Source organism: Equus przewalskii, chromosome 7 (assembly GCF_037783145.1).
Source record: "Equus przewalskii isolate Varuska chromosome 7, EquPr2, whole genome shotgun sequence".
NCBI lineage: Eukaryota > Metazoa > Chordata > Mammalia > Perissodactyla > Equidae > Equus > Equus przewalskii.
Genome location: NC_091837.1, coordinates 11,543,982 through 11,569,005, shown reverse-complemented (window position 1 = coordinate 11,569,005; position 25,024 = coordinate 11,543,982). Strand labels below are relative to the sequence as shown.

Sequence of the window (25,024 nt, the reverse complement as noted above, 5' to 3'; positions counted from 1 at the left end):
CTCTGAGGCTCCCTGACGGCGGATGGGGCATTACAGGCTGTCTCCACCCCCTGCTGTCCCTCTTTTCTCAGTTCTTCTCCATCTCAATGCCTCACCTGCTTTGCCCTCCCTCCTTCTCTCTTCACTATCTCTCTTTCCTCCTGTTAACATCCCTGCCCTTGTTTCTCACTCATCCTCCTCGGCTCTCTCATCTTCTAGGATAATGTGGGTTGTTGCGGGTGTGGCCTGAATCCTCAGCTAGTCACGGCTGTGGGCTTCCCTTGGCCTGATTAGGGGAGGGGGTCTGTGTAGCGGGCAAAGTCCCTTTTCATTACTGTCTGGCTCTTTGGCCGCCAAGCTCAAGGTCTGGACGAGCTTGGCTGGACCGTGTGTGAATTATGAGAGTCACTTTGTCCACTTAGCTCACAGAGGGCAAATAGATAGCAATCGTGCATCCTTCCCTCCCACCTCACCCTGGGCAGACATTAATAATCAATCAGAATGCTCTTTTCCATGGAGCCCAGATAAGCTCAGAGTCCTTCCTGTTTAAGACTCCAGGTGGCAACTCCCCATCTATCGAGAGAGGGGGGCATTGGGAAGCACAGAAAGAAGAACTGAGCCCCCAGGAGCCAGGACAGACTTGGGGCCCTTCCAAGGGAAGCCCCAGCTCCAAGGCCTAGCTCCTGGGAAGAAGGGATGGGGAAAGGAGATCCTGCAGGAGGACCCCGGGGAGAGCGTGCCGCGTGGATGCTGGAGCTGGGCCCCGTTCCCCCAACACTCTCCCAGGAAGCCTCTCCTTCTCCCGGGGACATGGCCGCCATCTCCTCAGGGCTCCAGCACTTGCTCACTCCAAGAAAGGGATTACTTATCAAAGCGGGGGCAGGATTTAATGTGACCCTCAAGGCAGGGATCAGCAAATGACCGCCGAATTCAGCTCTCTGCCTGGTTTCAAAAATAAAGTTGTGTTGGAAGAGCCCTGCCCATTCTTTTACGTATCGCCCATGGCTGCTTCAGAAACACAAAGGCGGAGCTGCGTAGGTGCAACAGAAACCATAGTCCCTGGATGCTTGAAAGATTTACTGTCTTACCATTACAGAAAAGATGTGCTGAGCCCTCGACCCAGGAATGCACAGCATGCCGGGCTAGCAATGGTGGGAGCTGTTGTTTCCTCTGGGACCGAAAAGGCAGGACAGGGAGCTGCTCCCAGAACAGGAGAGGGCGGCAGGTGGGGAGGGCGGCAGGTGGAGAGGGTGTCCCGAGGGCCCTTTGGTTGAGGCAGGCGGCTGACCCGTGGCCGCCCTGCAGGCAGACGCCGGAGAGCACAGATGCCCTCTGTTTGCTGCCGTTGGGTGATTCCCCATAGCTGAACCCACCTGGGAGTGGGAGGGCAGAAGAGGTGGAGGGTGTGTCTGAGGGGGCAAACAGAAGACCCCCAGCTCGGGGGCCGAAGGTCGTGACTTCCACTCTCCCGGCATCCTCCTCTCCCCACTGTCCCTGCCTGCCTGGCCTCCAAGGTGACCCACAGAGAGACCGGGTGTCGGGCAGCTGGCTCGTCTCCACTGAGCATCCTCGCTCCATGCAGGTTTTCACAGTGGCCAACGCCTTCTGCCTGCCTCCAGGGACCTCGTGAGCCAGCAGGAGAATAAACACTCTCACGGGGTAAACTGTGGGCAGACAGATTCTAAATGGAAATGGAAATGAGAAAGGACCAGAGAGGGACACCAGTCACCTGGCCAGTGAGCAAAGGGGCAGGTGATGGGGCGGATCAGGTGGAGGAGGCCGGAGGCTGTGAGAGGGTCCTGTGAGGGTGGCACTGATGGCGCTCTCAGGGAAGGAGTGATGGAGGAGGTGACCCGACAGGGATATGAAAGATGGAGGCCACGTGTAAGAGACGAGAAGGAGGAAGGACGCGGCTGCTGTTGGGAAGATGCTGCAGGCCAGACACGGTGACCCGCGATGCGGGGAGGTGCATGCACCATGGTGGTCGTGAGCACAGCCTCTGAGGTCAGACCATCTGGGTCCAAGAGTCAGTTCCGTCACCTCCTGGCCAGGGGCGAGGCCCTGAGCCTCCTGAGACGGGGTGACCTGCAGAAGCCACCTTACAACGGGACGGCTGGAAGAAGAAGTTCATGGTCCACGGAAGTTCTCAGCACCGAGCAGTGCCTGCATCCCAGCGGTACTGTCATCCAGAGCCCTGCTCCCGTCCGGGGTGGGAGCACAGAGACCTCAGTGTCGAGCAGAAGGACATAGGCACCCAGGTCATCCACGCCCTCCTGTGGGACCCTGAGGAAATTTGCTAACCCCTCATCCCCAGACTATAACAGCCCAGCACCGTCACTAACACCAAACAGACGCAAAGGAAATATCGAAGCCCACCCGGCCCGCCCCCTGCATGGACCTCCTACAGCCAACGTCCTACGGCTCCGCAACGTGCCCCAGGACCTGCAGCGCCTCTGAGCCCCAACCTGGAGGCCCCAGATTGGTCTTCTCTTGTCATCACCAATGTGGAGTTGTGCTGGGAGCTGAGCATATGTGGGAGGAGGCAGACACGCCTATGGGAGGGTCTCAGGTTGGCCTTCTTGCTGGGTGACCTTGGGTAAATGCTTCAACCTCTCTGAGCCAGTGACTGCTCTGTGGGCATGACGTCAACCACGTGGTGCTGTTGTGGGAACGAAATGTGATAACAGATTTTCAGAGAATTCAACTCCAGGTCCAACAGGAATCTAACGGGGCTGGGGACAATTTAGGTGCAGTGATCCGACCTCGGTGCTTGACACATGGTAGGTTCTCCCTAAATGTGGGTGACTCATCCTGTGCTGGGGCCTGAGCTGGGTCTTGGGCGGGACAGCCTCAACCACGGAGCCACAGGAAACTGAACAGGCAATTGAAAGCAGGTCCGAGCGATCAAGCATCTGCTTCGAATGGGGGCTTCCTCTTCCCATTTGACAGCTGAGAAAACTGAGCCTCAGGGAACTTTCCAGGGCCCCACGGGGTCATGGAGACATGAACTCAGGCCGTGATAACCAATCATATTGAGAGCTAAGTATGCGCCAGGCACTGCTCTAGGCTCTGGGCTACATCAGATGGAAATTCTGGCTCTCACAGGGGCCACGTTCTGCAGGGGGAGTCAGAAACTAAACCAAAAGTACCCAGCATGATGGACAGTGTTTAAGTGCTACGGGGGAAGAAAGGAGCAAGATAGGATGATGGGCAGTCTGAGCTAGGGGGTGTGGGGTGGGATGGGGGCTAAGCTGCAATTTAAATAGGATGGTGAAGGCAGATCATTGAGAAGACGACTCTGAGCAAAGACTTGAAGGAGGTGTGAGTCATACAGAAGGAAAAGCATTTGAAGCACAGGGAAGAGTATATGCAAAGGCCCTGTGGTAGGAACCTGGGTGGGAGGGTGCCTCCAGGAGGTCAGTGTCACTGAATTGGAGGAGCAAGGGGGAGAGGTGTTAGGACATATATTCATGAGGGCCTTATAGGCCACTCTAAAGACTTGGGACGGGGCCTGGCCCCATGGCCAAGTGATTAAGTTCACGTGCTCTGTTTCGGCAGCTCAGGGTTCGCCGGTTCAGATCCTGGGCTCAGACGTATGCATTGCTCATCAGGCCGTGCTGTGGCAGTGTCACAAGTAGAAGAACCAGAATGACTTACAAGTAGGATGTACAACTGTGTCCTGGGACTTTGGGGAGAAAAAAAAAAGAGGAAGATTGGCAACAGATGTCAGCTCAGGGCCAATCTTCCTCAAAAAATAAAAAATAAAGACTTAAGAGTTTGTTCTTTGAGACGGGTGATATCATTTGAGGACTGGCTGCGGTGTCAGGAATGGACACTGGGGGAGAGAGGATGACCCTAGAGCCTTTTGGACCCAGCATGTGTACATGGAAACCTGTTTTGAGCCATCCCCGGCTTGGGGGTCACCAACCTCCCTCACCCCTAAGGGGAGACTTGAGACTTTATACCACGAGTTCCAAGCATCTGGGGCCTCCTCACGGGCTTAAAACAGCAACTGGTGGGGCAGGTGTGAGGGGCAGGCCAGGAAGGGAACGTGGTGATAAGAACTCGCTTAAATTAAGGCCTGACAGCCTCCTCGGCGGGGTTGGCTCCCGGCCCCGGGTCAGTGGGGCTGGCCTGGAGCCGCTGAGGGAGGACGTGCGGAAGGAAGGCCGTGCTGCGCTGCCTCTGTTCCCCTGAGCGCTGTGCCCTCTGGGCAGGCCGGCAGCCCCGGCTGAGGACAGCGGGGACCGGCAGCCAGGGTTCCCCCAGGAGCCTTGAAGCTGAGGGCAATTCCCAGGAGGCAGCCAGTGCCCGGGCCAGGCCCAGGCTGGAAGGAAAGAGTGGGGGCCGTGGCCAGGACCGCCAGCACGTCAGGCCTATTCATAACCCGGCTTGGCTCCCCAGGCGTGTCACAGAGCAGATTCTGTCCGTGAGTCACTCGGGGCCTCTCCGGGGTCTCCCAAGGGGATGAGTGGGGAGGGGGTCCTTTGTCCCCCCTCCTTCCAGTCCCTCTGCCCCGAGATCTGGCCTCCTGCCTAATCACCTGCTTTTCACGTGTCTTTGCAAGCTGGAGAGCCCACACCATAGGGGGCTTGTTCTCCAGGCAGAGACTTGACTGTTTGCACAGGGACGTGTTTCCAGGGTCTCCCCGGGGGCATGTGACTCCATCAGAGCTGGAATGTCCCTTCTTGGGTCTTTGGATGTTGAAGTTTTCTCCCTGAGGTCTCAGCCAGTCACATTGCCTGTCAATGTTTCTTGGCCGGCTCCCGGAATAAAAGCCCCAATCTGTAGCATTTGCCGATTTCTGCAGTGTAAACACCCCCATGGCTGGTTTCAAGCTACTAATGTGACGTCGCCGATTGCAGAGGATGAAGGAGATGTTCACACTGGGCTCTCGCGAGGTGATGAGAGCCGGCCTCGACCCGGTGCGGGGCCAGCCGGGTCCTGTCTCATCAGCTTCCGGGTTGTGCAGCTGCCCCCGCAGGAGGCAAGATCACCTTGAACCGTCTTCCATGACTAAGGCACTGACAGCGGCTACTTACAGGCCACCGAGGCCTTTGGTGGGTGGTAGCTCTGACAGCCGGGGGTGGGGGGCTGTCCTCCAGGAAGGGGCTGGGAGGGGTCCGTGAGGGACACACTCAGAGGGCAGGCCCAGATGGAAGTTGGAAGGGAGAGAGTCGAAGGGAGAAGAAAGAGACTCGGTCCTCCGCTTGTGGCCACCTCCGCTGAGATCTCGGTGCATGCCCGTCCCCTCTTCGTTTCCCGTGTGGAACGTTCTGTGCTTTGCTCATTTGGGATGGTTTCAGCGTGTGCAAGGTCGCCTTCCACCTTCTTCAGTATACAAGCCAGCGAGAGCCAGTGTGACCTGCAGTGTCACACTTCCAGTGTGACTGCAACTGCTTCCCTAACAAGCCTGGTACTCTGCAGCCGGGATGGGAAATGGTGTAGCCATCTTGGAGAACAGTGTGGAAGTTTCTAAGAATCATACATAAAGTTACCATGCGACCCAGCAACGCCACTCCCAGGAACCTACATAAGAGAAGTGGAAAGATGGTCACACAAAGGTTTCCATGGCAGCGTCACGCGTAATGGTGCCACGGTGGAAACAACACAGATGTCCACCACCTCGTGAATGGATAAGCAAGATGCAGTCCATCCACGCAAAGGGACACCATTTAACAGCAGAAAGGAATGCAGCGCAGATACACACAGCAACGTGCATGAGCCTCAAAAACGCCATGCGAAGTGACAAAAGCCAGACGTGAAAGACCACACGCTCTAGGATTCCATCTGTATCAAGTGTCCAGAAAAGGCATTCGATAGAGATCGAGAGTAGATTAGTGGTTGCCTGGGGTTAGAAAACAGAATTCAACCGAGTAAATTTGAAGATCTAATTGCTTTATTAAACAACTCACGAGTCGGATAGCGTCCTGTGGAGCAAGCAGGAGGGTGCTCAGAGAGGCTGTACGAAACGGAAGGTTTTTATAGGAAGAAGGGCGGACCAGGAGCTATTAGCCAAGGAGGAGAAAGGGTTATTTTTAGGCCAGGACTTCTCCTCTGGGGAAAGCTACGGGAGGGGTCTTTATCAGCAGATTCGCTGCTTCTTCTGGGAGGGGGATGGGGAGGGCCCACATGACAGATGACCTTACTGATGCTTGACCAGAACATTCTAGAGTGACGGGTCCATGAAGACTGCATTTCTGGGAGAGGTTGAAACTGCATGAGATCAGGTCTTAAATCCAGGTTTGATATCACGGGCTCCAGCACCAGCGACTCCATTTTGGGCCTCTGGTTTTCTTTTTCACCGTGGGAACAGCTGGTCACTGCTCACAGGCATGAAGGGTCTTTTTGGGGGTGATGAGATGGTGGAGATGGTTGCAAACTCTGTAAATATGTTTTCAAAACTGTAGATTTATCAAAAATCATCAAATTGTATGCCTTACAATGGCTGAATCTTATGGCTGGCGTAGAAATTATACCTCAATAAAGCTGTTTTAAAATGTTTCCTAAGTACTCTTTTCAATGGGTTTATATTATTCCTTCAAGTTAGATGTGCTGTAATCTATTTGATATTTTCTAGTTATTGGACACTTGGGTCTGTGGTTGTGTGTGTGTGTGTGTGTGCTACAAGCAACACAGTGATGACATTTTCTGCCTTAGGATTACTTCCTCAAACTTATTTTCCAGAAGAAGGCTTTCTAGGCCAGCTGGGAGAAAATATTCACAAATCGTATGTTCAATAAGGGGTTAATTTCCAAAATATATAAAGAGCGCTTACAACTCAACAGTAAAAATAAATGAACAACCTGATCAAAAAATGGGCAGAGGATATGAACAGACATTTTTGCAAAGAAGATATATAGATGGCCAACAGGCCCATGAAAAGGTGTTCAGCATCACCCATCATTAGGGAAATGCAAATCGAAACTACCATGAGATATTAGCTCACACCCGTCAGAATGGCTATTCTTAAAAAAAGAAGAAAGAGCAAGTGTTGCAAAGGATGTGGAGAAAAGGGAACCCTCATACACTGCTGGTGGGAATGCAAACTGGTGCAGCCACTGTGGAAAACAGAATGGAGATTTCTCAATAAACTAAAAATGGAAATATATGACCCAGCTATTCTACTACTGGGTATTTATCCAAAGAACATGAAAACACGAATTCGAAAAGATACCTGCACCCCCATGTTCACTGCAGCATATTCACAATAGCCAAGACGTGGAAGCAACCTAGGTACCCATCAGAGGATGAAAGGATAAAGAAGACGTGGTATTTATACACAATGGAATACTACTCAGCCATAGGAAATGATGAAATCCAGCCATTTGTGACAACATGGATGGACCTTGAGGGTATTACGCCGAGCGAAATAAGTCAGAGGGAGAAAGTCAAATTCTGTATGATCTCACCCATATGTGGAAGATAAACAAACAAGCAAACACATAGATAAGGAGAACAGATTAGTGGTTACCAGAGGGGAGGGGGATGGGGGGAGGGCAAAAGGGGTGAAGGGGCACGTGTGTGTGGTGACAGATGGACACCAGACTTTTGGTGGTGAACACAATGCAGTCTATGCAGAAGCCGAAATAGAATGATGCACACCTGAAATTTACACAATGTTATAAACCAACGTGACCTCAAGTAAAAAAAAAAGTTATGAACATTTGTTAAGGTTTTCAATATGATGCTAAATACGCTAAATTGCTTCCTGGGAGGGCTGGGCTGATCGATAGCTTTGGTTTCCTGCCCTTTCCTAATTTGCGTGGCCAACCTGTGGAGCCCACCGCTCCTTCACAAAAGAAACACACTGTTCTGTATTAGAAGTCGGGATGCTGGTGGCCCTGCTGGAAGAGTAACTAGAAGGGGGCATGGGGGAGGGTCAGGTGGGCTGCTCACCTCCTGTTTATTTTTTGGATTGAGATATGATTTAATACAGTAAACTTTTCAACCTTAACTGAAGAGCCGGATGAAGTTTTATGATGATATACTGGCACAGCCATCACCCACGTCAAGATACAGGACATTTCCATCATCCCAGGGCGTTCCTCGTGCCCCCTCCCGCCTCCCCCAGAGCTAACAGCCCCTCCGGCCTCCGTCACCATCCGTTAGAGCTGTCATCCTTGAGCTTCTTATAAATAAGATATTTTTATTTAAACAACTTAATTTTTAATAATTTTAATTAAATTATTTTATTTATTTCTTTTTTTAAAGATTGGCACCTGGGCTAACAACTGTTGCCAATCTTTTTTTTTTTTCTGCTTTATCTCCCCAAACCCCCCCATACATAGTTGTATATCTTAGCTGCAGGTCCTTCTAGTTGTGGGATGTGTGACGCAGCCTCAACGTGGCCTGACAAGCGGTGCCATGTCCGCTCCCAGGATCTGAACCCTGGGCCGCTGCAGCGGAGCACGCGAACTTAACCACTCGGCCATGGAGCCGGCCCCTAAATTATTTTAATGTAATTGAAATTATTTTTATTTTAATTAATATGATTTTAAATTTAACTTAATATATTGAAGAATAAAATCACATTTTTTATTTGAAAAATTTACAATAATATTTTTAATTTGATTGAGGTGCCGGTAGTATAGTTACGTTCTTTATGGGAGAGCCACTGATTATATACTTATCTGCTTGTGTGTTCTCTCTCAATAAAAAGTCGAAGTGTGGGGTCAAGGGGGAAGGGTTTCAGGGCGCTGTCCCCTCCATGGGCGGCGGCCTCCATGCTGACCGTCCTCCTCCCGGGTGTAAACGGCGGTGCGCGGGGCCGACAGTGTGGTCTTGGGTGATGGCGTTGGAGGGGAGCGGGCAATGCCCCGAGCTAACCTGTCTCTCTCTTCTCTCCCCCGCGCGTCTCCTGCGGCAGGCTGTGTCCATCCATCTCATGTGCTGCGTGTTCCCGTAGAGCCTTGTTCCGTGCCGTCCGGCAGAGAGCTCCGTCTCGTCGCCTCTCAGGCCCTGCCCTGCCTCAGCATGGCCATCTCATCGCGCCTCGCCCTGTGGGAGCAGAAGGAAAGTGGCGCTCAGGGGGCGGCTCCACCCTCGGGGGACAAGCCACAGTGCAGGTGGCCCAGGCTGCCCCTCCCACCTCCGGCAGTGCCTCCCCCGGGGCATGTCCGGTCCCCTCTTCCATCCTCTCCCAGCCAGCTCGGTTAGCCTCGGCCTCTCCAGCCCAGCTGGGCACGGGTGACCGTGCCTGGGACCCCTCCCATGACAGCCTGGTCTTTCCCTGCCCCTCAGTGGGCGGCGGGGGAGCGAGGATTGACCAGCAGTCCCGTCTCCATCCTTGTGGCAGCTCTGATGAGCACCGGGGTTCTTGTGGGAAGAGGGGTCGGGGGGCACAGGGGTGGGAGCAGAGGCAGAGCTGTTGGCTGCCAGGCTTCTGCGACGGCGAGGGGTGTCCGTGGTCCCTGCCTTCTGTCACCATGGAGAACAGGAAACGGACTCTTCTCCCGAGTTAACCCTCTTTTCCTTTTTGTACTCCTCGCAAGATACCATGAAGGGCTACCTCTTTCTTTGATGTGTTTTCTCCGCCCCTCATCCCACCCTCGGGATTTGAAGAGATGGAGGCTGAAGGGCTGGGGGGGAGCACGAAGCTTCTCTCCCTCCTGACTGCCTCTGCCACTCCCGGACAGACGTGGGGGTAGCATTGAGAATGACGCTGGAAGGAGCAGAGGTTGACCCCGCTGAGCGAGCCCTCAGTCTCCCTGTCTCTTATGACCCGTGGCTTCCAGTCCACGTGGAGAAGGGGACGCATGGTGTAGACGTGAGCCCAGCCTCGCGTGTCCCCTGCCTCTCCCCGCCTCTGCTCTGTCTCCCGGCTTTCCTATCTCCTCTGGATTCCCCGGTTATCAAAGATGAAGTCTTTGCCAGCCACTCGCGGAGGACCTTGATAAGGAGCCTATTTTAAACCAGTGTGTAGCTCTGCCATAGAAAGTGCTGGAGATTTTTTTTTTTGAAGTCATGAGCAGTCCCAGTGACGCTGGTTAAAGACACACCCAAGTGGGCCACAGCCAGTCCAGGTCTCAGCCCCCGAGGTCTCTGTGGCCCACGATGGAGTCTGAGTTGCAACCCACGTCTAGCCCAGCTCTGGCCTGGACCACGTTTTTGGGGTAAAATGCCCGTGTCCAGCCTGCCGGCTGTATGTCCCAGTGTTGGGGAGCCCCTCTGGCTGCCCAGGTCCTGGTTTTAGGACCATCGGGAAGCCCCAGCATGGGGTCAGTGCAGTGGGCTGTAGCTAGAGGGTTGGATCCTTGTATAAACCGTGGCTCTTGCCCCTCCCTCCTTTACCATGTTCCTGGCGCACAGTGAGCGATTAACTAATGGATCAATCTATTATATTAATTGCAAGCTGAGATGGGGCAGGAGAATGATGACCCAGTGGATCCCTGTGGCCCATTCTCGCCTGGAAACTGGAAAATCTGTTTTGGGACCAAGTCCTCCTGGGGATGCGTCTGTCCCACGCGAGGAAGGGACCAGCAGCCTCATGGTCCAAATATACCTTAAGAGGAAACTCGGTCCAGGCAGAAATCTTATTGACTGGAGTAACCTCTGCAGCTTTCACGGACCATCTTGGGTCCCCCCCAGAGCCTCGCCAGGCCTCGTCTGCCTTGCCGTGGCCTCCTACCTGGGCTTGGTCATGGATGTCCTCCTCGGTCCCCTCCCAGGCTCCATCGCAAACTTTTTCAAGGGCAACTTGCCCCCACTGGTTCACTCACTGAGCTTTCTCCTTCCTTATTTCTGCAAAACAGATCCGGGAAGAGGACAAGAGCCCTCCACCGTCCTCGCCCCCTCCCCTTTTCTCTGTCATCCCAGGGGGCTTCATTAGGCAACTGGTCCGAGAGACTGAGAAAGAGTCCAAAGAAGCGAGACGGAGGAAGGAGGCAGAGCTCGCCTCTCCGGAACGAGAGGTAAGTGACCCCACAGGAAGGGGACCCGGTGCCTGTCAATACCCACCGTCCTGTCCTGTGAGCCTCCGCTCAGTCCTTCTCTATCCCACCTTTGCTCCTGCTGTCCCACTTTGTGGAATGTCTTTTCTTCAGCTTGATCTATTGAACTCCTATGCATCCTTCAAAACCCAGCTCAAATCAAATCGTACCTCTCTGGAAAGCTGTTCCATTGCCTTCCTTCCTCTGATTCCCACTGACCCCTCTGTGCCTGCATTAATTGCAGTCAGCATGGTAATTACTTGATCATATGACTTGTTTGACTAGGAGTCCCTTCAGAGCAACAACTCTCTCTCTCTCGTTCAACTCTGCATCTTAAGCAGATCTTGTAGTACTTAGTTCATAGCGAGGGCTCAACAAGTGTGTGTTGAATGAATGATATCAGTTGATGTATGATGGTGGGATCATCCTACCCCTACTTCTGCAGAAAGGGAAACCCAGAGAGTAGCTAAGGATGTGTCATTGGCTCGCTTTAAGCAGAAAAGATACTCAGTTGGTCCTCAGTGGTTATGGCTGCATTGGTTATTAAACTATCGGAACCCTTCCATTTCAGGAGGTAAACGGCTGAGGCCCCAGCCCCCCCAAGTGCCCTCCAGTGGCCGTGCTCACCGAGGTCCCTCCCCCAAAACCCCCAAAATGGCCACAAGCCAGTAATTAAAGGGTTATTGCTTAGCGCAGGTAGGGACCTCCGTACCTGCTCCAGCTCGCGTCCCTTCTGATTGGTTGATGTCCACTAAAACCCCTCAATTATTCTGAACAGGACAGCTGGAATCAAGCAATAGTTGGTCAAGATGCAGCCCCTGTCTTTAAGAACTTGCAAATTTGTCCCTGATGGTGGCCAACCCCTCCTTTTCCCCAGCTCCTCAGCCAGGGAGCCCGGACAGGATGACGAGGCTGGACACCAGGGAGGCAGGCTTAGGGTGCAGTGCACCCTGAGGGATGTCCTTTTTTCATCCTCATCTGTTAAACTCTTATGCAGCCTTCAAAACCCAGCTCAAATAGTGCATCTCTGGAAATAGTGCCTCTGTGTTAGGCAGAACGGGCATCTCCTTGTGTCTCTCCAGCACCCCCTTGAGGTGGGGCAAATGCCGCAATGATTGGGCTGAGACATCTGGTGGCTGTGGGATCTAGAGTTGTCATGAGCCCAGGGGCCACCCTCACTCCACCTCCCCCTCCGCTTCAGCTGTTTGCCCGGCCGGCCCTCCATGTGCCTGCATCTGTCCAATTACGACTTGGCTGCATCAGAGAAGTCCTCCGGCAGCTGAATAGCAGCAGCTGCTGGAGCCCCTGCCAAGTCTTTGTGGGGGAAGAAGACAGGAAGGACAGGCGCTGTCCCCACCCCTGCCTGACCCAGATGTAGGCAGGGGCCAAAGTCGCCCCCTGTAGGCTGGTGTTAGGTCATGATGAAATATTGCTGTGTGCCGTTTGTCACTAGACGATGCTCTCTGTGCTCTCATGGGTGTATTTGTGCGGTAGTGGGGGAGATGGAATTACACCCACTTCTCAGAGGGGGAGACCGAGGCTCTGAGAGGTCAAGCAACTTGCCCCAGCTCCGGAGGCCAGCCAGAGGCAGAGCCAGGGCGAGAGTCTGGGCATTCTCTGCTCTCGCCAGCTGCCTGCGGAAGGGGCAGGTCTGGGGAGTGAGGCGGCCAGCGTGGTGGCCCCAGGGGCCTGGGGAGGAGAGGGCTCCCTGAGGCTGCAGGCCGTGCTGGCGTTGCTGTCCGTAAGTTAAGAAGCAGAGCCGAGCAGAGGACAGGGACAGGCTGTCATCGCTGGGCCTGGACAGAGACTCAGAGCCAAGATGCGGGATGGACGGGCCCCAGACCACGACAGGTGTCTGGACCACGGGCCAAGACGTTCCTGGGCCCGGAGCAGGGCAGCCTGGGGACATGTTCCTGTGAGGCGGCAAGCCCTGGCTGGCTCCTGCCAGTTGAATTTTCTTGTCCCCATCAGTCAATAACTCCAGACACTCTCTCCTCATCCCAGTGCAGCCGCGTCATTTGACCCTCATATAATCCTCGCCGGGAGCCATCAGGATCCATCCCCATTTTGTAGGAACAGAAAACAAGGCCCAGGGACGTGACTTGGTTTTCACAAGGCCACCCAGCTGGTGAGGGACAGGGAGAGGCTGGAATAGCACTGAGGTAGAAAGGGACCCATATCGAATGTCGGGAGAACTCGGTTCCAGCTCTGGCCCCCTCACTCTGTGTGGTTCAGGCCAAATCCTTTCCCTGCTCTTGGCCTCAGTTTGCTCGTCTGTGAAATGGATGTGCTGTGAGTTTCCGCTCGGCTCCTCCGGTACCCTAAGAAGGCCGCACGGGGGACACAGGGCTTTGGGGACTAGAAACACAAAGGAGGAGAGTTCACGGGGTCGGGGGAGGAGGCTGGAATTGTTGTCCTGTCTGGCCCATCCCCACGTTACCGTCTCCTCCGTGGTGGTTGGTTAAAAATAAGGCGCTGACTCACTTTCAAAATGGTGTACACAGGGGTGAGATGTGCCAGGCGTGGCCGATCTCCGTTCCGGGGCTGTGTCCTCTCTGGCCCCCGGAGGTCAGACTTTGCCACCAGGCTCGGGGCCCCAGGGCGGGGGTTCTCGGTCCTGTTTGCATGTCGGAATCACAGAGGAGTCACCACCCAGACCAATCACACCAGACTCCGGGAGTGGGGCCCATGCACGAGTATCCTTTAAAGGTCCCGGGAGACTCCAGTGAGCCCCAGGGAGACAAGAAGGACATTAATGTGAGCAGTTCAGGGCACTGGCTTTTGGCTCAGAGAGGCCTGCGTGACGTCACCTTCTGGCTTTGTGTCTCGGGCCATACTGTTTTTGTGTTGGCTTCCTTATATGTCGGACTGGGGGAAGTTCCAACCCCACCGCGGTGGGTTCTCACATGGGTGAAGCAGGATGTGGCCCGATGGTGATGAAGGGCCCATTGCAAACGACCTATAAATTATGGCTGTTATTATCATCATCGTCATTGTCACGAAGATGAAGACAAGGGCTGTGCTCTTGAGGCCTCCACCACCTAAAACAGAAGAGGGACCCAAATCAAGGCCAGAAGCAGAACGTGGCCATTGCTGCAGACGGCGTGCCGGCCCAGTGCCCCAGGGTGTCGGGGGCATAGGGGACAATTTCGGATCGAGGTCCTTAGGCGAAGCTTTGCAAGGAGGCGACATTTGAGCTGGGTATAGAAAGCTGAGACGAGCACGGATGCGGGAAGCGGGCAGGGCTCTCCAGGCAGCAAGCTCAGCATGAATGGGAGCATGGAAGCAGGGAGGCATCAGACGTGGTGGGAGATGCCCCATGTGGCTGAGGCATCGAGATAAATGGGGACAGTGAGACCAAGGTGGGTGGGGGGCTCCTCGCTGAGCACTTTGAGTGGCAGCTGGTGGTGTTGAACAGTTTTCCCGTAGCCTGTGGGCAGTGGCCCAAGTCTTTTGATCAGGTTTAAAGTGATGGGCAGCGAGTGGAAGGGACGCCAGTGCAGAGCGTGTGACCGTGGCCCGGGTGAGCGAGAGTGGACCTGGATTTGAGAAAGGAGACAGACATGAGGCTTTGCAGAGTGGAATCGAGACGATCCTGGGGCCGGTTTAGATGCAAGAGGACGATGTGAAGTGCAGATTCCCAGGCCTGGGGGTGGGGGACGCTGGCCTTAGTGTGGTCCAAGATGGCAGAACCCAGACGAGGGCAGGTGGTGAGGTCAGGGCGGAGCAGAACCGCCCACCGGGTCGCTTTCCGCAGAGGCAGAGGGAAGGCTGGCCCTGAGAACAAGGCAGGCCACAGCCTGACTGGAGGATGGAGGGCTGGACGGGGCTGACATCACAAGGTGGTAAAAGGGCCTGGGAGAGGAGCGGGCGGTGGAGACCGGGGGCCGGACGTAGCCCCGATGTCTGGGTCAGGCAGGAGTGGAGGGGCTCGGGGCGGGAGCCAGGGCCCTTGCCTGGTACGGGGGCATGGGTATGGGTGCCTGGATGCCAGAAGTGGCAGCGGTTCAGTTTGTTCCATGCTCAGCAATTTCCAAAGTGCTTTTCACGTCACGTCTTACAAAAAATCCAGATGGTCGAGCGGCACGGTTGGAAAACTGAAGTCAGAGAGGACAGGTGGTCCATGTCCCCCAGCTGGAAGGTGTCTAGAACAGGTCCTCTGATGACAGGCCCCAGGGCCTCTCCCTGATGATCCCTTTCTAGCCGAGCAGGAAAAATGAAAGCATAAATAATAATAATAAAAATAATAACAGCCACAATGGCAACAATAACAATGACAGCAGCAGCTACTGTTACTGAGGACTGACTGTGTGCTGGGCACAGTTTCTGTGTGTTATCCTGAATCCTCACACCCGCCCTGCATGGCAGGCCATTATGATCCTCATTTCCGGATCAGGAAACTGGCTCAAACAGAGAGCGGAAGTAACTTACCTAAGGCCACACAGCCAATGAGTGGCAGAGTTTGGAGTTGAATTTGGGCCTGTTGGGCTCCAAAGTCCACTCTCCTTCCACTCTGTCACTTGGCCTTGAGGTGCCAGGCCAAGGCCCAGGGGGTTGGGGTTCGACTGATTGCCTGGCACAGTGCCTGTCAGATCCCATAGGTGCTCGAGGGTCTTTGGATGGATCAGTGGCTGGGTGAACAAGTGAGTGAGTGAATGAGTGAATGACAAAGCTGTCAGATCTGCAGGCAACTGAGTACGATGGTGGTCTCTCTCCTAGACCCCAGACATTTCCACCAGCCAACCCAACAGCAAATCCAACAGTGGCGCCAAATCTGGAAGCCAACAGATTCCCCAGGACAGCCAGCCGAGCTCTGCCCAGGACTCAAGCATTCTGGGCAAGGAGCGCGAGGGGGCCGGCCCCGCGGACCCCATGCTGATGACCAGCATCAACGGCGAGAAACCCCAGGAGTCAGGCCCCGGCGGGACACCGGCCAAAAAACCTGTGCCCTTCAGGAGAGGAATAAGAAGAGGCGACGTGTTGCTCATGGTGGCCAAGCTGGACCTGGACGCCGCCAAGCCGGAGCAGAGGGCCCAGCCCCGTGATGGCCCCACCTGCAAGTCCCCACCGCCAGCCACAGACCCTGGAGGGGAGAAGAAAGGGGAGACCCCAGGGCCTCCTCGTGGCCCCCAGGCCAGCACTGAGGATGCAGCCCCGAAAGCTGAGAAGACTCAGACTGGGGGTCTTGGGGACCCAGGCCAGAAGGCACAAGGCACAGGGGAGAAAGGGGGCGGGGCCCCCCAGACCAAAGGGCCGAAAGGGGGTGAGGGCAACGAGGGGCCAGGTGAAGGGGGGCAACCACGGACGGCGGAGAAGGGGGCAGGGGACCCCCCAACCGAGATGGCAAAGGGAAAACTCTCCAAGGATGCCGGCGGGGAGGGGAGGTGGGCTGGGGCCCAAATCCAGATGAGAAGGTGGGGAGGTTCCCTGGGCAGAAGGAGTAAGTGGTACGGTCCCCAGAGTAAGAAGGACAGAGAGGGTGACCTCCTAAGTAAGGCAGAGAAGACAGATGGACCTCAGATCAAGACGGAGACGGGCAACGCACAGGGGAAGGTTGGCAAGGTGGGGGAAGCTCCCAGACTGACCGAGAAGGCAGGGGAGCCCCTGGGTGAGATGGGGAAGGTGGGGCAGCCTCAGGGTGAGGCCGGGGAGGCAGAGAGGGCTGGGAGCAAGACTGAGAAGGGCTGGGAAGCCCCCAAGGAGGCGGACGCACGGGGGGAGACCCCAGCGGCAGCTAGGAACGCGGGCCGGCCAGACAGGAAAGGGCAGAAGGCAGAGGAACCCTGTGCCAGAGTGGACGTTGGGGCCAAAGCTTTGGAGACGCTGCTGGCAGGACCCAGACCCCCCGCTCTGGAGAGCCAGGCAGAGAGGACTCAGACACACAAGGAGAACCAAGAGGGGCCGGCCCTGCAGGAGGGGGGCAATGGAGGCCAGAGTGGAGCCTCTGACCAGGACCAGGTGAGCAGCTGCGGCCCGGGAGAGGGGAGGGGCAGCGGGACCCTGCAGAGAAGGAGGGATGGGAAGGACCTGCCCCTGAGGGTGGACAAGGTAGGGACAGGGAATTGGAGAGGGCTGGCCAGCCCAGAGGAGGGAACAAGCAGGGATCTCGAGGCCCCCACTGCCACCTGTCCCGGGGGTGAGATTCCTCATAGAGTGAAGGAGTCCCCAAGAATGCGAGGTGTCCCCTCCTGGCCGAGCTTGCTCACAATGTCACATGAGAGACTGCTCAAGATGCAGCCTTCTGGGCCCGCCTTGGGGCCTGTCATTCAAAAGGCCAGGGATGGGGTCACGGCATCTGCATTTGAATGAGCCCCCCACTTCCCCTAGGCTACATTGGGAGGAGCTCCCAAGCAAGGGGAGCACCCTCACATGGGGGTGGGGGTGGGGGGCAGCGTCATCCTGGTTTAATTCTGTGGTCTGTGTCCTCAGGCTCCAGAAGACAGATGGTACGAGGCCGAGAAAGTCTGGCTGGTCCAGAAGGATGGATTCACCCTCGGTAATTAGGGGTGTTAGCACATCTGCGGGAGGGGGTCTAAGTCTTTTCCTCTTGCGCCTCCTACTGCTGCTAGCCACATTTGCCAGGTCCTGATCATGGTTTGGGGAGAAAGGAGGAGAAGGAGCGGCTGAGAACAGCATGGGGATACATGGTTTTGGGGGTGGGAAGAGCTGAGCATCATCTCACCCTCGGCAGTGGTCCACAGGGTGCTGTTTCAAAGGTGTTTGAGCTTTGGTGATTAACTGTTAACTAATTCACTGGTGCAGCAATGTTGTTTGGTTCCTACAGCCTTCCGCCAGGAATTCGGAGTCTAGTGCAAGTGGGCAAATAGATTTCATCTCATGAACCCCCTCTTGTGGATTAGTTGTGACCACACTCCACTGAGAAGCGATTCTGAGTCCCTCTCAGAACACGGCCGGGAAAAGTGATTGATTAGTGATGCCTGTCGTGGGCACTGGGAGGGGAGAGGGCAGCCTGCATACCTTTATCTGCCATCCCAGGTCTAGGTACATGATTGGTACCATGCATCCAGCCACCTGGGTGCCTACTCTGTGCCTGACACTGTGCCAGCTGATAAAAGTCCAGGGTGAGGCGGACCTATTCTCTGTCCTCAAAACATTTGGGGTCACAATTCAGAACCCTCCAAGTGAATAGGCTGCAGCCCTGGGAGTGGGGAGGGGCTGGCGGGACCCTCCAGAGAAGGGTCTTGTCCCAGGACCCCTCTCCAGCTCCCTGGTCTGGGTCAGCAGCTCAGAGCCTGTCTCTCCTCCCCTCCCCTCCCCTCCTCTTCCCTTCTCATCTCTCTTTTTTTGGCCTGTCCACCAGCAACGGTGCTGAAGCCAGACGAGGGAACAGCCGACCTGCCAGCAGGAAGGGTGCGCCTTTGCATTGATGCTGACAAAAGCATCACCGAGGTGGATGAGGAGCATGTTCATCGGGTGAGCCCCCTCCCCTGGCTGCTCCACACCTTCCTTCCTCACCCCTGCAAGAGGTCTCCTGGTCCCTGACTGTGGACACTTCTTTGGCTTGATGCTCTGGAGGGAGTGATAGGGAAGATCACTATCGCACTCATTGCCCTGCTGGAACTATATTGTTAGGGGGTCACTACTCTGTCCCACAGCGTCCCCTTTATGAGGGTGCCTGAAGACATAGGTTTGCCAGGTCTTGGGCCTGGGAGTTCTTCTGCTTGACCCGAGAAAGTGATTGCTTTTCATTTTCTGGACGTCGCAACTCACGTTACAGAGCCTGTTTCCTTTTTCACCCTGGCTGCTGGGGAACTCAGAGCCAAATTTGCTGCTTGCCATTACCCATAGCATAGGTTCCAATGGCCTAGGTTTTGGGTATCAACCTTTATTTTGGTTTTGCTTTTTCAGTTGTTTTGTATAAATTTTACAGTGCACCATAAACCTATTTGAGGATAAGTTGAAGTAGGACAGAAAAAAAATTGGTGTCCTGATCCTTTTCCACCCCTCACAGCCCACTAATTGAGAAGGAGTTTCCTCCAGGAGCTCCGTGTGGGCCTCGTTCATCTTCATCCCTCTCCGCTCCTCCTGTGCCCACCCCAGGCCCTTAGAAGAAAGGCTGATCCCTAAGGGAGCCCAGGCTTGACCCAAACCCCAGAGCAATAGGCCCAGAGACCTTCTAGAAGTGGAAAGAATGGCGGGAAGGCTTTTAGAATGGATGCCCCAAGCGGAAGCTGCAGGAACCCCTTACTTCTGGAAGAGTTGGGCACATCTCCAAGGGATCGATGCCTGATGGGCCAGCAGAGAAACGGGGCTGTTTGGCCATTGGCCTCCATCTCTGAGTGTCACAGAGAGATGCAGGGTGCCCCCACAAGACCCCGAAGAGGGAGAAATGGCAGTGGGCCCTGCCTTGCTCTGGAACACCCCCTTCTTTCTGTGTGTTTGAGACACAGAAGGCGCTCTGCATCTCGCTGTGTCTGTCTTAGGCGCATCTCCCCTCAGGGGCCAAGGAGTGTGGGAAGGAAGGACCCATGTGAAGAGAGGGGTGGCTCTCAGGCTGTACCAAGGGCAAAGTAGAAGGGATGTCCTATTTCATTTGTAGGGTATCCTCTCTCTCTGTCCTGGTCTTTGGCACCCCTCTCCTGGGACGGCCTCACCAGGGCTGTGTGCGAGTGCAAGGGGGGTGGTGTGGGGGCCCAGGAGGCCAGAGGACACTCTGTGTGCTGGTTCACAGGCCAACCCCCCCGAGCTGGACCAGGCCGACGACCTGGCCTCCCTGGTCAGTGTCAACGAGTCGAGTGTCCTGAACACGCTTCGGCACCGCTACGAAGCTGGGCTGCTGCACACCTGGACCGGGCCGGACCTGATCGTCCTGCAGCCGCGGGGGTCCCCGGCGCCTTCTGCAGGCAAGGTGAGCGGGGACCGTGGGGGCAGGGTGGTGGGGACAGGTGCAGGAGGGGTGGGCTCGGGGTGGTCCCTCTGCATCTCAGGGAGAGCAGAGCGCCCTGCGAGCCTGTCTGTGAACAGCATCCTGCCAGACATGAGATTCGGGCACATCGCAGGCCGTCAAGGACCCTGTGATCCTCCCGCCTTGGAGAGGAAAGATAGTAACTGATAGAAACAACAGAGGAGCGTTAAAGACGGCGATAAGAAGAGGAATAGTGAATGAGTGCCACCCGGGTACCAGGCGCTGCTTCAGGACTTTCGCGTAGTATCTCAATTAATTCTCACGCCCACTGAAAAGACGGGCGCCGTCACTAGCCCCATTTGACAGACGTGACCTGGCCGGGCCAGCGGCTAAACGCTCATCTTCAGCAAGCAGAGGAGGCGGAATCAAGGCCAGGCCACCAGCTCCTCTGCGCTCTGAACCCCAGGCTGGGCTCTTGGGGGTCCCGGAGGCCCATAGATGTTGGCATGGAAACAGCAGCCTCGGCTCTGCTTTGGTTTGCTTTGTTCCTGCGAAGTGTGGAAATAGGCAGCTTTGGTGAGGACGGTCAAAGCAAAGCCGATCTCTCTGTGCCCCCTTGAGGAACGGGCTGCAGCCGCAGCTCGGCGATTTGAGCGGGATCCCCTTCATTCATTCACTGCTGTTGATGGACACATGGACTGGGGGTTCTCCTACAAGCCAGCCACTGGCTGGGGAGGAGCAGGGGAGAAGGCGGGCTCAGAAGGCTGCACTCGGGAGCTTCCATTCGAGTGGGGAAGACGGTCCCCCAACAATAAGATAACAGTGGGCGGAGCGGACGAGGGTGGAGGAGGCGACAGTGAGGAGCCCGGAGAAGCGGGACCCTGTCTTAGACGTGGTCTTAATGATCTGGCTTTTACTCTGAGCTTGACGGCAGCTGCTGGAGACTTGGCAGAGCGGCTAGGTGGTCTGACTTACATTGTAAGGACCTTGGCTCCGGGTGGAGGACAGATGGCAGGGGCAGAGGTGGAGGCGGGAGACCCGAGGCAGATCGGACGTCTTGTCTGCGTGCGGTCCTGAGGATTGTCGGTGGGAAGATGCAGCCCCCAGGACACCCGCTGATGCACCGCGGGGGCCTTGCAAGATCACGGTGCCTCGCTGGCCTCGGTGTTTCGTCTGTCAATGTGGGTGAAAAGCCACATCTTGCCTTCTGGAGTCCCATGGGACAAATATGGTCCTAGCCCCCCAGTGATGCTGAGTCCAGCGGCCCTGCACCCTTCTCCCCGAGACTTCTCTTCTCCGGATACCCCGCCCCACCTCCTAAGTCATCCTTCAGGCCCCTCCCCAGCCTGCTGGCCATGGCCAGGGGCCTGGAGGACGACAGCTGGGCACGTGCATTTTCCCCTCCCTTGCTGTGACGGCTGTGCTCCTGTTACTGCAGCCCAGGGCCTCTGAGCCTTCCAAGAAGCACAGCGAGTCCTCTGGCTCCTTGGGAGCCCCTGGGAGGGACATTTTGTGCAGGCCTCCGGGCAAGCCAGATCCTCCCCGCCTCTCCCCGATCGCGGCATCCATTGCAGAACGGGGCCAAAGAGCCTAGGAGGACAGCCGCGGGAGCACGGCCTGGAAGGAGGAGCTGGAGTCTCAGGGTCACCTAAGCCCCTAGCCCAGGGCCCCCGTTCCGTTCCCTCAGGCCCTCCAGCCTCCCACACCCCAACCCACAGCTGCCTCCTATTCTTTGGCTGAGTCGCATCTGCTTCCTCAAATGGCCACCAGGTGGGAGCACAGACCCGCGGTGAGGTTGCCACTGGGGCCACCTGGAAGTCGACCGGGGTGGGGGGTCCGGGGCAGGGCTGGGGGCCTCTCTCACTGGGAGTCTGGGCCCACCTGGCGGCTGGGAGCTGGGTGGGTGCCTGGAGGGGGGTGCAAGTGGGCAGGATCGTGTGGGGTGTAGATGGGCCCCCTCTGTGTGCAGGGGCCTCTGCCACTGTCGGGTGCGTGTGCCTGTGAGCACACCTGCGTGCAAGCATGCAAGGGCACGTGTGCACCAGTACATGTGTGTGTGCATGCACCCGTGTGTGTACACAGGGGCCTGGAGCTGCAGAATTGTCTCTTCCTCTGATGGGGGCCGATGGATGGGATAACCTGTCCCCTGGACTTCAGAGTTTCCAGGGTGGGAGGCGGCTTCAGACCCCAGGACCCTCTGCCCGTCTCATGCCCTAAGGCTGTGTCCAGCCGGCATGGGGCTTGTCCCACCTTTGGGGTCCCTCTGAGGCCTGTGTTTTGCATCAGGATAGGGACTCTTTACTGGGCGTCTTGGAGCAGGAAAGGCCAAGGGTGGATTGGGGGCACCCCTTGGCCCCAGGCTGGGGGTCCAGGCTCGGGGGAGGGCCACCACACTGGGGCTGGTGCCCCTGGTCCCGTGGAGGCACTCGGGGTGGGGTCTTCCTGGACCCAGTGGTCGCCCACGTAGCATCCCAGCTTCTGGTGTCCTCCTCCAGCCAGGCCGGTGCCCGGCCCCCTTGGTGCCCTTCCACTGACCCCTCTGTCCCCGCTTGCCCTCTTCCCTTCACGCCTAGCACACTCTCGTCACCCCAGGGAGCTCCGTGCTGCCCAACCCACTGCCAGACGGTCCAGCCTCTGGCCTCCTCTGACTTGACCCTCAGCAGCGTGTGTGGAGCCGGCCCCCCTCCTCCGCCATCGCTCCCTCCTGGGCTCCAGGACGCCGCTCTCCTGGTTCCCTCTGGCCCGTGGCCCTCCTTCTCAGACCCCCTGCGGGCCCTCCTGACCTCGCCGAGCCATCCCCATCCCCATGTCCCATCCTCAGCAGCCTCTCATTTACTTTTTGTCCCTATAATTTTGCCTTTTCTGAAAAGTCATCTCAATGGAGTCCTACAGCTCGTGCCCTCTGAAATGACTTCTTCCACTTAGCCCAGCACGGGGCTTCACCCCAGGGCTGGACCTCCAGCCGCTCGTCTCTTTATTTTACTCTCTTTTATTGCTTCTCCCTTCACAGGGGCACCAATTGTCCTGGTTTCCGTGGGACCCAGGGGTTTCCTGGGACCTGGGACTGTCAATGCTAAAACCAGGATGGGTCGTGAGCTGAAGGACATTTGGGCTGTTTCTGGTTTTTGGTGATTTTGAGTATATGTTCACTATACGCAATGACATGGAGGGTTATTGTGGACATAAATGGTCGTTTCTCTTGGGAAAATACCCCGGAGTGGACCGCTGGGCTTTCTGACGGGCGCATCTCAAGGTATAAGAAACAGTGAGTTGTTTCTTGTATGTTTCTCACTGTATAAGAAACTGTTGGGGCCGGCCCGGGGGCGCAGTGGTTAAGTGCTCACGTTCCGCTTTGGTGGCCCAGGGTTCGTTGGTTTGAATCCTGGATGCGGACATGGTACCACTTGGCAAGCCATGCTGTGGAAGGCATCCCACATAGAAAGTAGAGGAAGATGGGCACGGATGTTAGCTCAGGGCCAGTCTTCCTCAGCAAAAAGAGGAGGATTTGCAGCAGTTAGCTCAGGGCTAATCTTCTTAAAAAAAAAAAAAAAAGGAAACTGTCAAACTGTCTTCTGGATGCTGTACCATTCAGCGTCCGACAGCACCGTGTGACAATTCCAGTCGCTCCCATCTTCACTGGAACTTGGTAGTGAGTGTTAAAAAAATTAAAACCATTTCTTAGCCATCCTATTAGGTGAGTATGGTGTCTCCTTGTTGTTGGCTGGGATTTCTTTTATCCGTTGTGTGGTGTTGTGTCCCCGGTGCCTGGACAGTGCCTGCTACGTGGTACATGCTCAGTGGATTTTTTTTATTGATGAGGAGTGAATGAATGGATGGACGGATGGTTGGATGGCTGGATGAAGTGGAAGGAATTTCAGCCGTTACCTAAATTGGTTCTGGCAAATGCACAGCACATGTACCGCCAGCTGCCCCAGCCCCATTTTGTTTCCACGGCAGACATCACTAATCGATTGCGCCATTTCATCGAGCTGCCTCATTCCAGGCAGTACTTCCCAATAATTTGAGCAGCAAGTGAGATGAGCCCCATGAGCTAATGCAGCCCGGGGTCCAGTCTCCTGTTAGCTGAAGAGGACATCTGGGCCCAGAGCGGCCGCCAAGGCTGCCCGAGGACTCACAGCGAGCCCCGGGCAGGGCCGGACTCCAGGCTGGGCTCTTCCTGGTGAAATGCGAGACTTCTCCAGCAAGGAGGGGGCAGGACGGGAGGCAGGGACATGGAGCTGGGCTCGAGGCTGGGGTGGCATGCCATCTGGGGTGCTCCCTGGGCACCGGCGGGGGTGGGAACACTGATGCCTGGGGTCTTCCTACAGGTGCCCAGATGCCGCTGGGACGGCCTGCCCGCCCACGTTGGCTCCCTGGCCCAGCGGGCGTACTGGGCGCTACTGAACGAGCGGAAGGACCAGAGCATCGTGGCCCTGGGCCGGAGCGGCGCCGGGAAGACCACCTGCTGCGAGCAGGTCCTGGAGCACCTGGTGGGGATGGCAGGCAGTGTGGATGGCACGGTCTCAGGTATGGTGGTCTCCAGGTGCCATGCATTGGGGGTGGGAAGGACGGGGGGAGGGAGGATTGGAGTGGGCGCTGGGCTGCCCCTCCCTATGTCCACTCAGCTGGCAGTCACTGAGCATATGTGCTGACTGTGCTTGCCACTGGGCCACCCCTAGTCCATGGGACACCTTTGTGCGAATTAGAAAGAGGTCCTCCTTCTTCAAGACATTCACAGCCATCTGTGGGGCAATCCTCCACTGACATTGTTAGAACCGAACACTGGACGGCCACGTGCTGGGGAATCATCCTAATCAGCATACAAATCTACAATAGTATGATGAAATGAAGTGCCCCTTGGACACGGTGTCCTTGTGCAGTGCACAACCTGCTGAACTGTACAGAGGACCCAACAAGTCAAGTCAGGAGGGCAGGGCCTGTGCTCGGGAGGAGCTGACAGCCAGAAGGGAAACTGAACCACCCGTATCTGCCAAACTCGAGTGCTCTGCACAAAGTGCTGGTTAGGGGAGAGGCAGAGGGAGCATGGGGGGGAGCAGGGGAGGTGATGTTTGTCCTGGGCCTTAGAGAAAGAGTGCCAACTAATAATAATAATTAGAATTTTAATAACAATCCTAGTAAACACTTGCTGAGGGCTTCTGTGCCAGAGCCTATTCCAAACATCTTAATTTATTTATTACTTACAACAGCTGTATAAGGTAGATATTATTATTATTCACATTTTATAGAT

General features: G+C 56.0%; 1 protein-coding gene across 2 annotated transcripts in view; it reads left to right on the top strand.

Annotated features, from left to right (window-relative positions):
• The window catches only part of MYO18B (myosin XVIIIB), a 250,417-nt gene that overhangs the window by 6,530 nt on the left and 218,863 nt on the right, over positions 1-25,024 (top strand). For both annotated transcript variants that reach the window (XR_011541781.1, XM_070626960.1), the window contains exons 2-8: positions 8,849-8,994; positions 10,734-10,892; positions 15,630-16,868; positions 17,340-17,406; positions 18,232-18,344; positions 19,603-19,779; positions 24,105-24,303. Coding sequence is in view for 1 of the 2 variants with exons in the window: in XM_070626960.1 (XP_070483061.1) it covers positions 8,956-8,994; positions 10,734-10,892; positions 15,630-16,868; positions 17,340-17,406; positions 18,232-18,344; positions 19,603-19,779; positions 24,105-24,303 (1,993 nt within the window). In the remaining variant the exon portion in view is untranslated. The remainder of the gene's footprint in view (positions 1-8,848; positions 8,995-10,733; positions 10,893-15,629; positions 16,869-17,339; positions 17,407-18,231; positions 18,345-19,602; positions 19,780-24,104; positions 24,304-25,024) is intronic.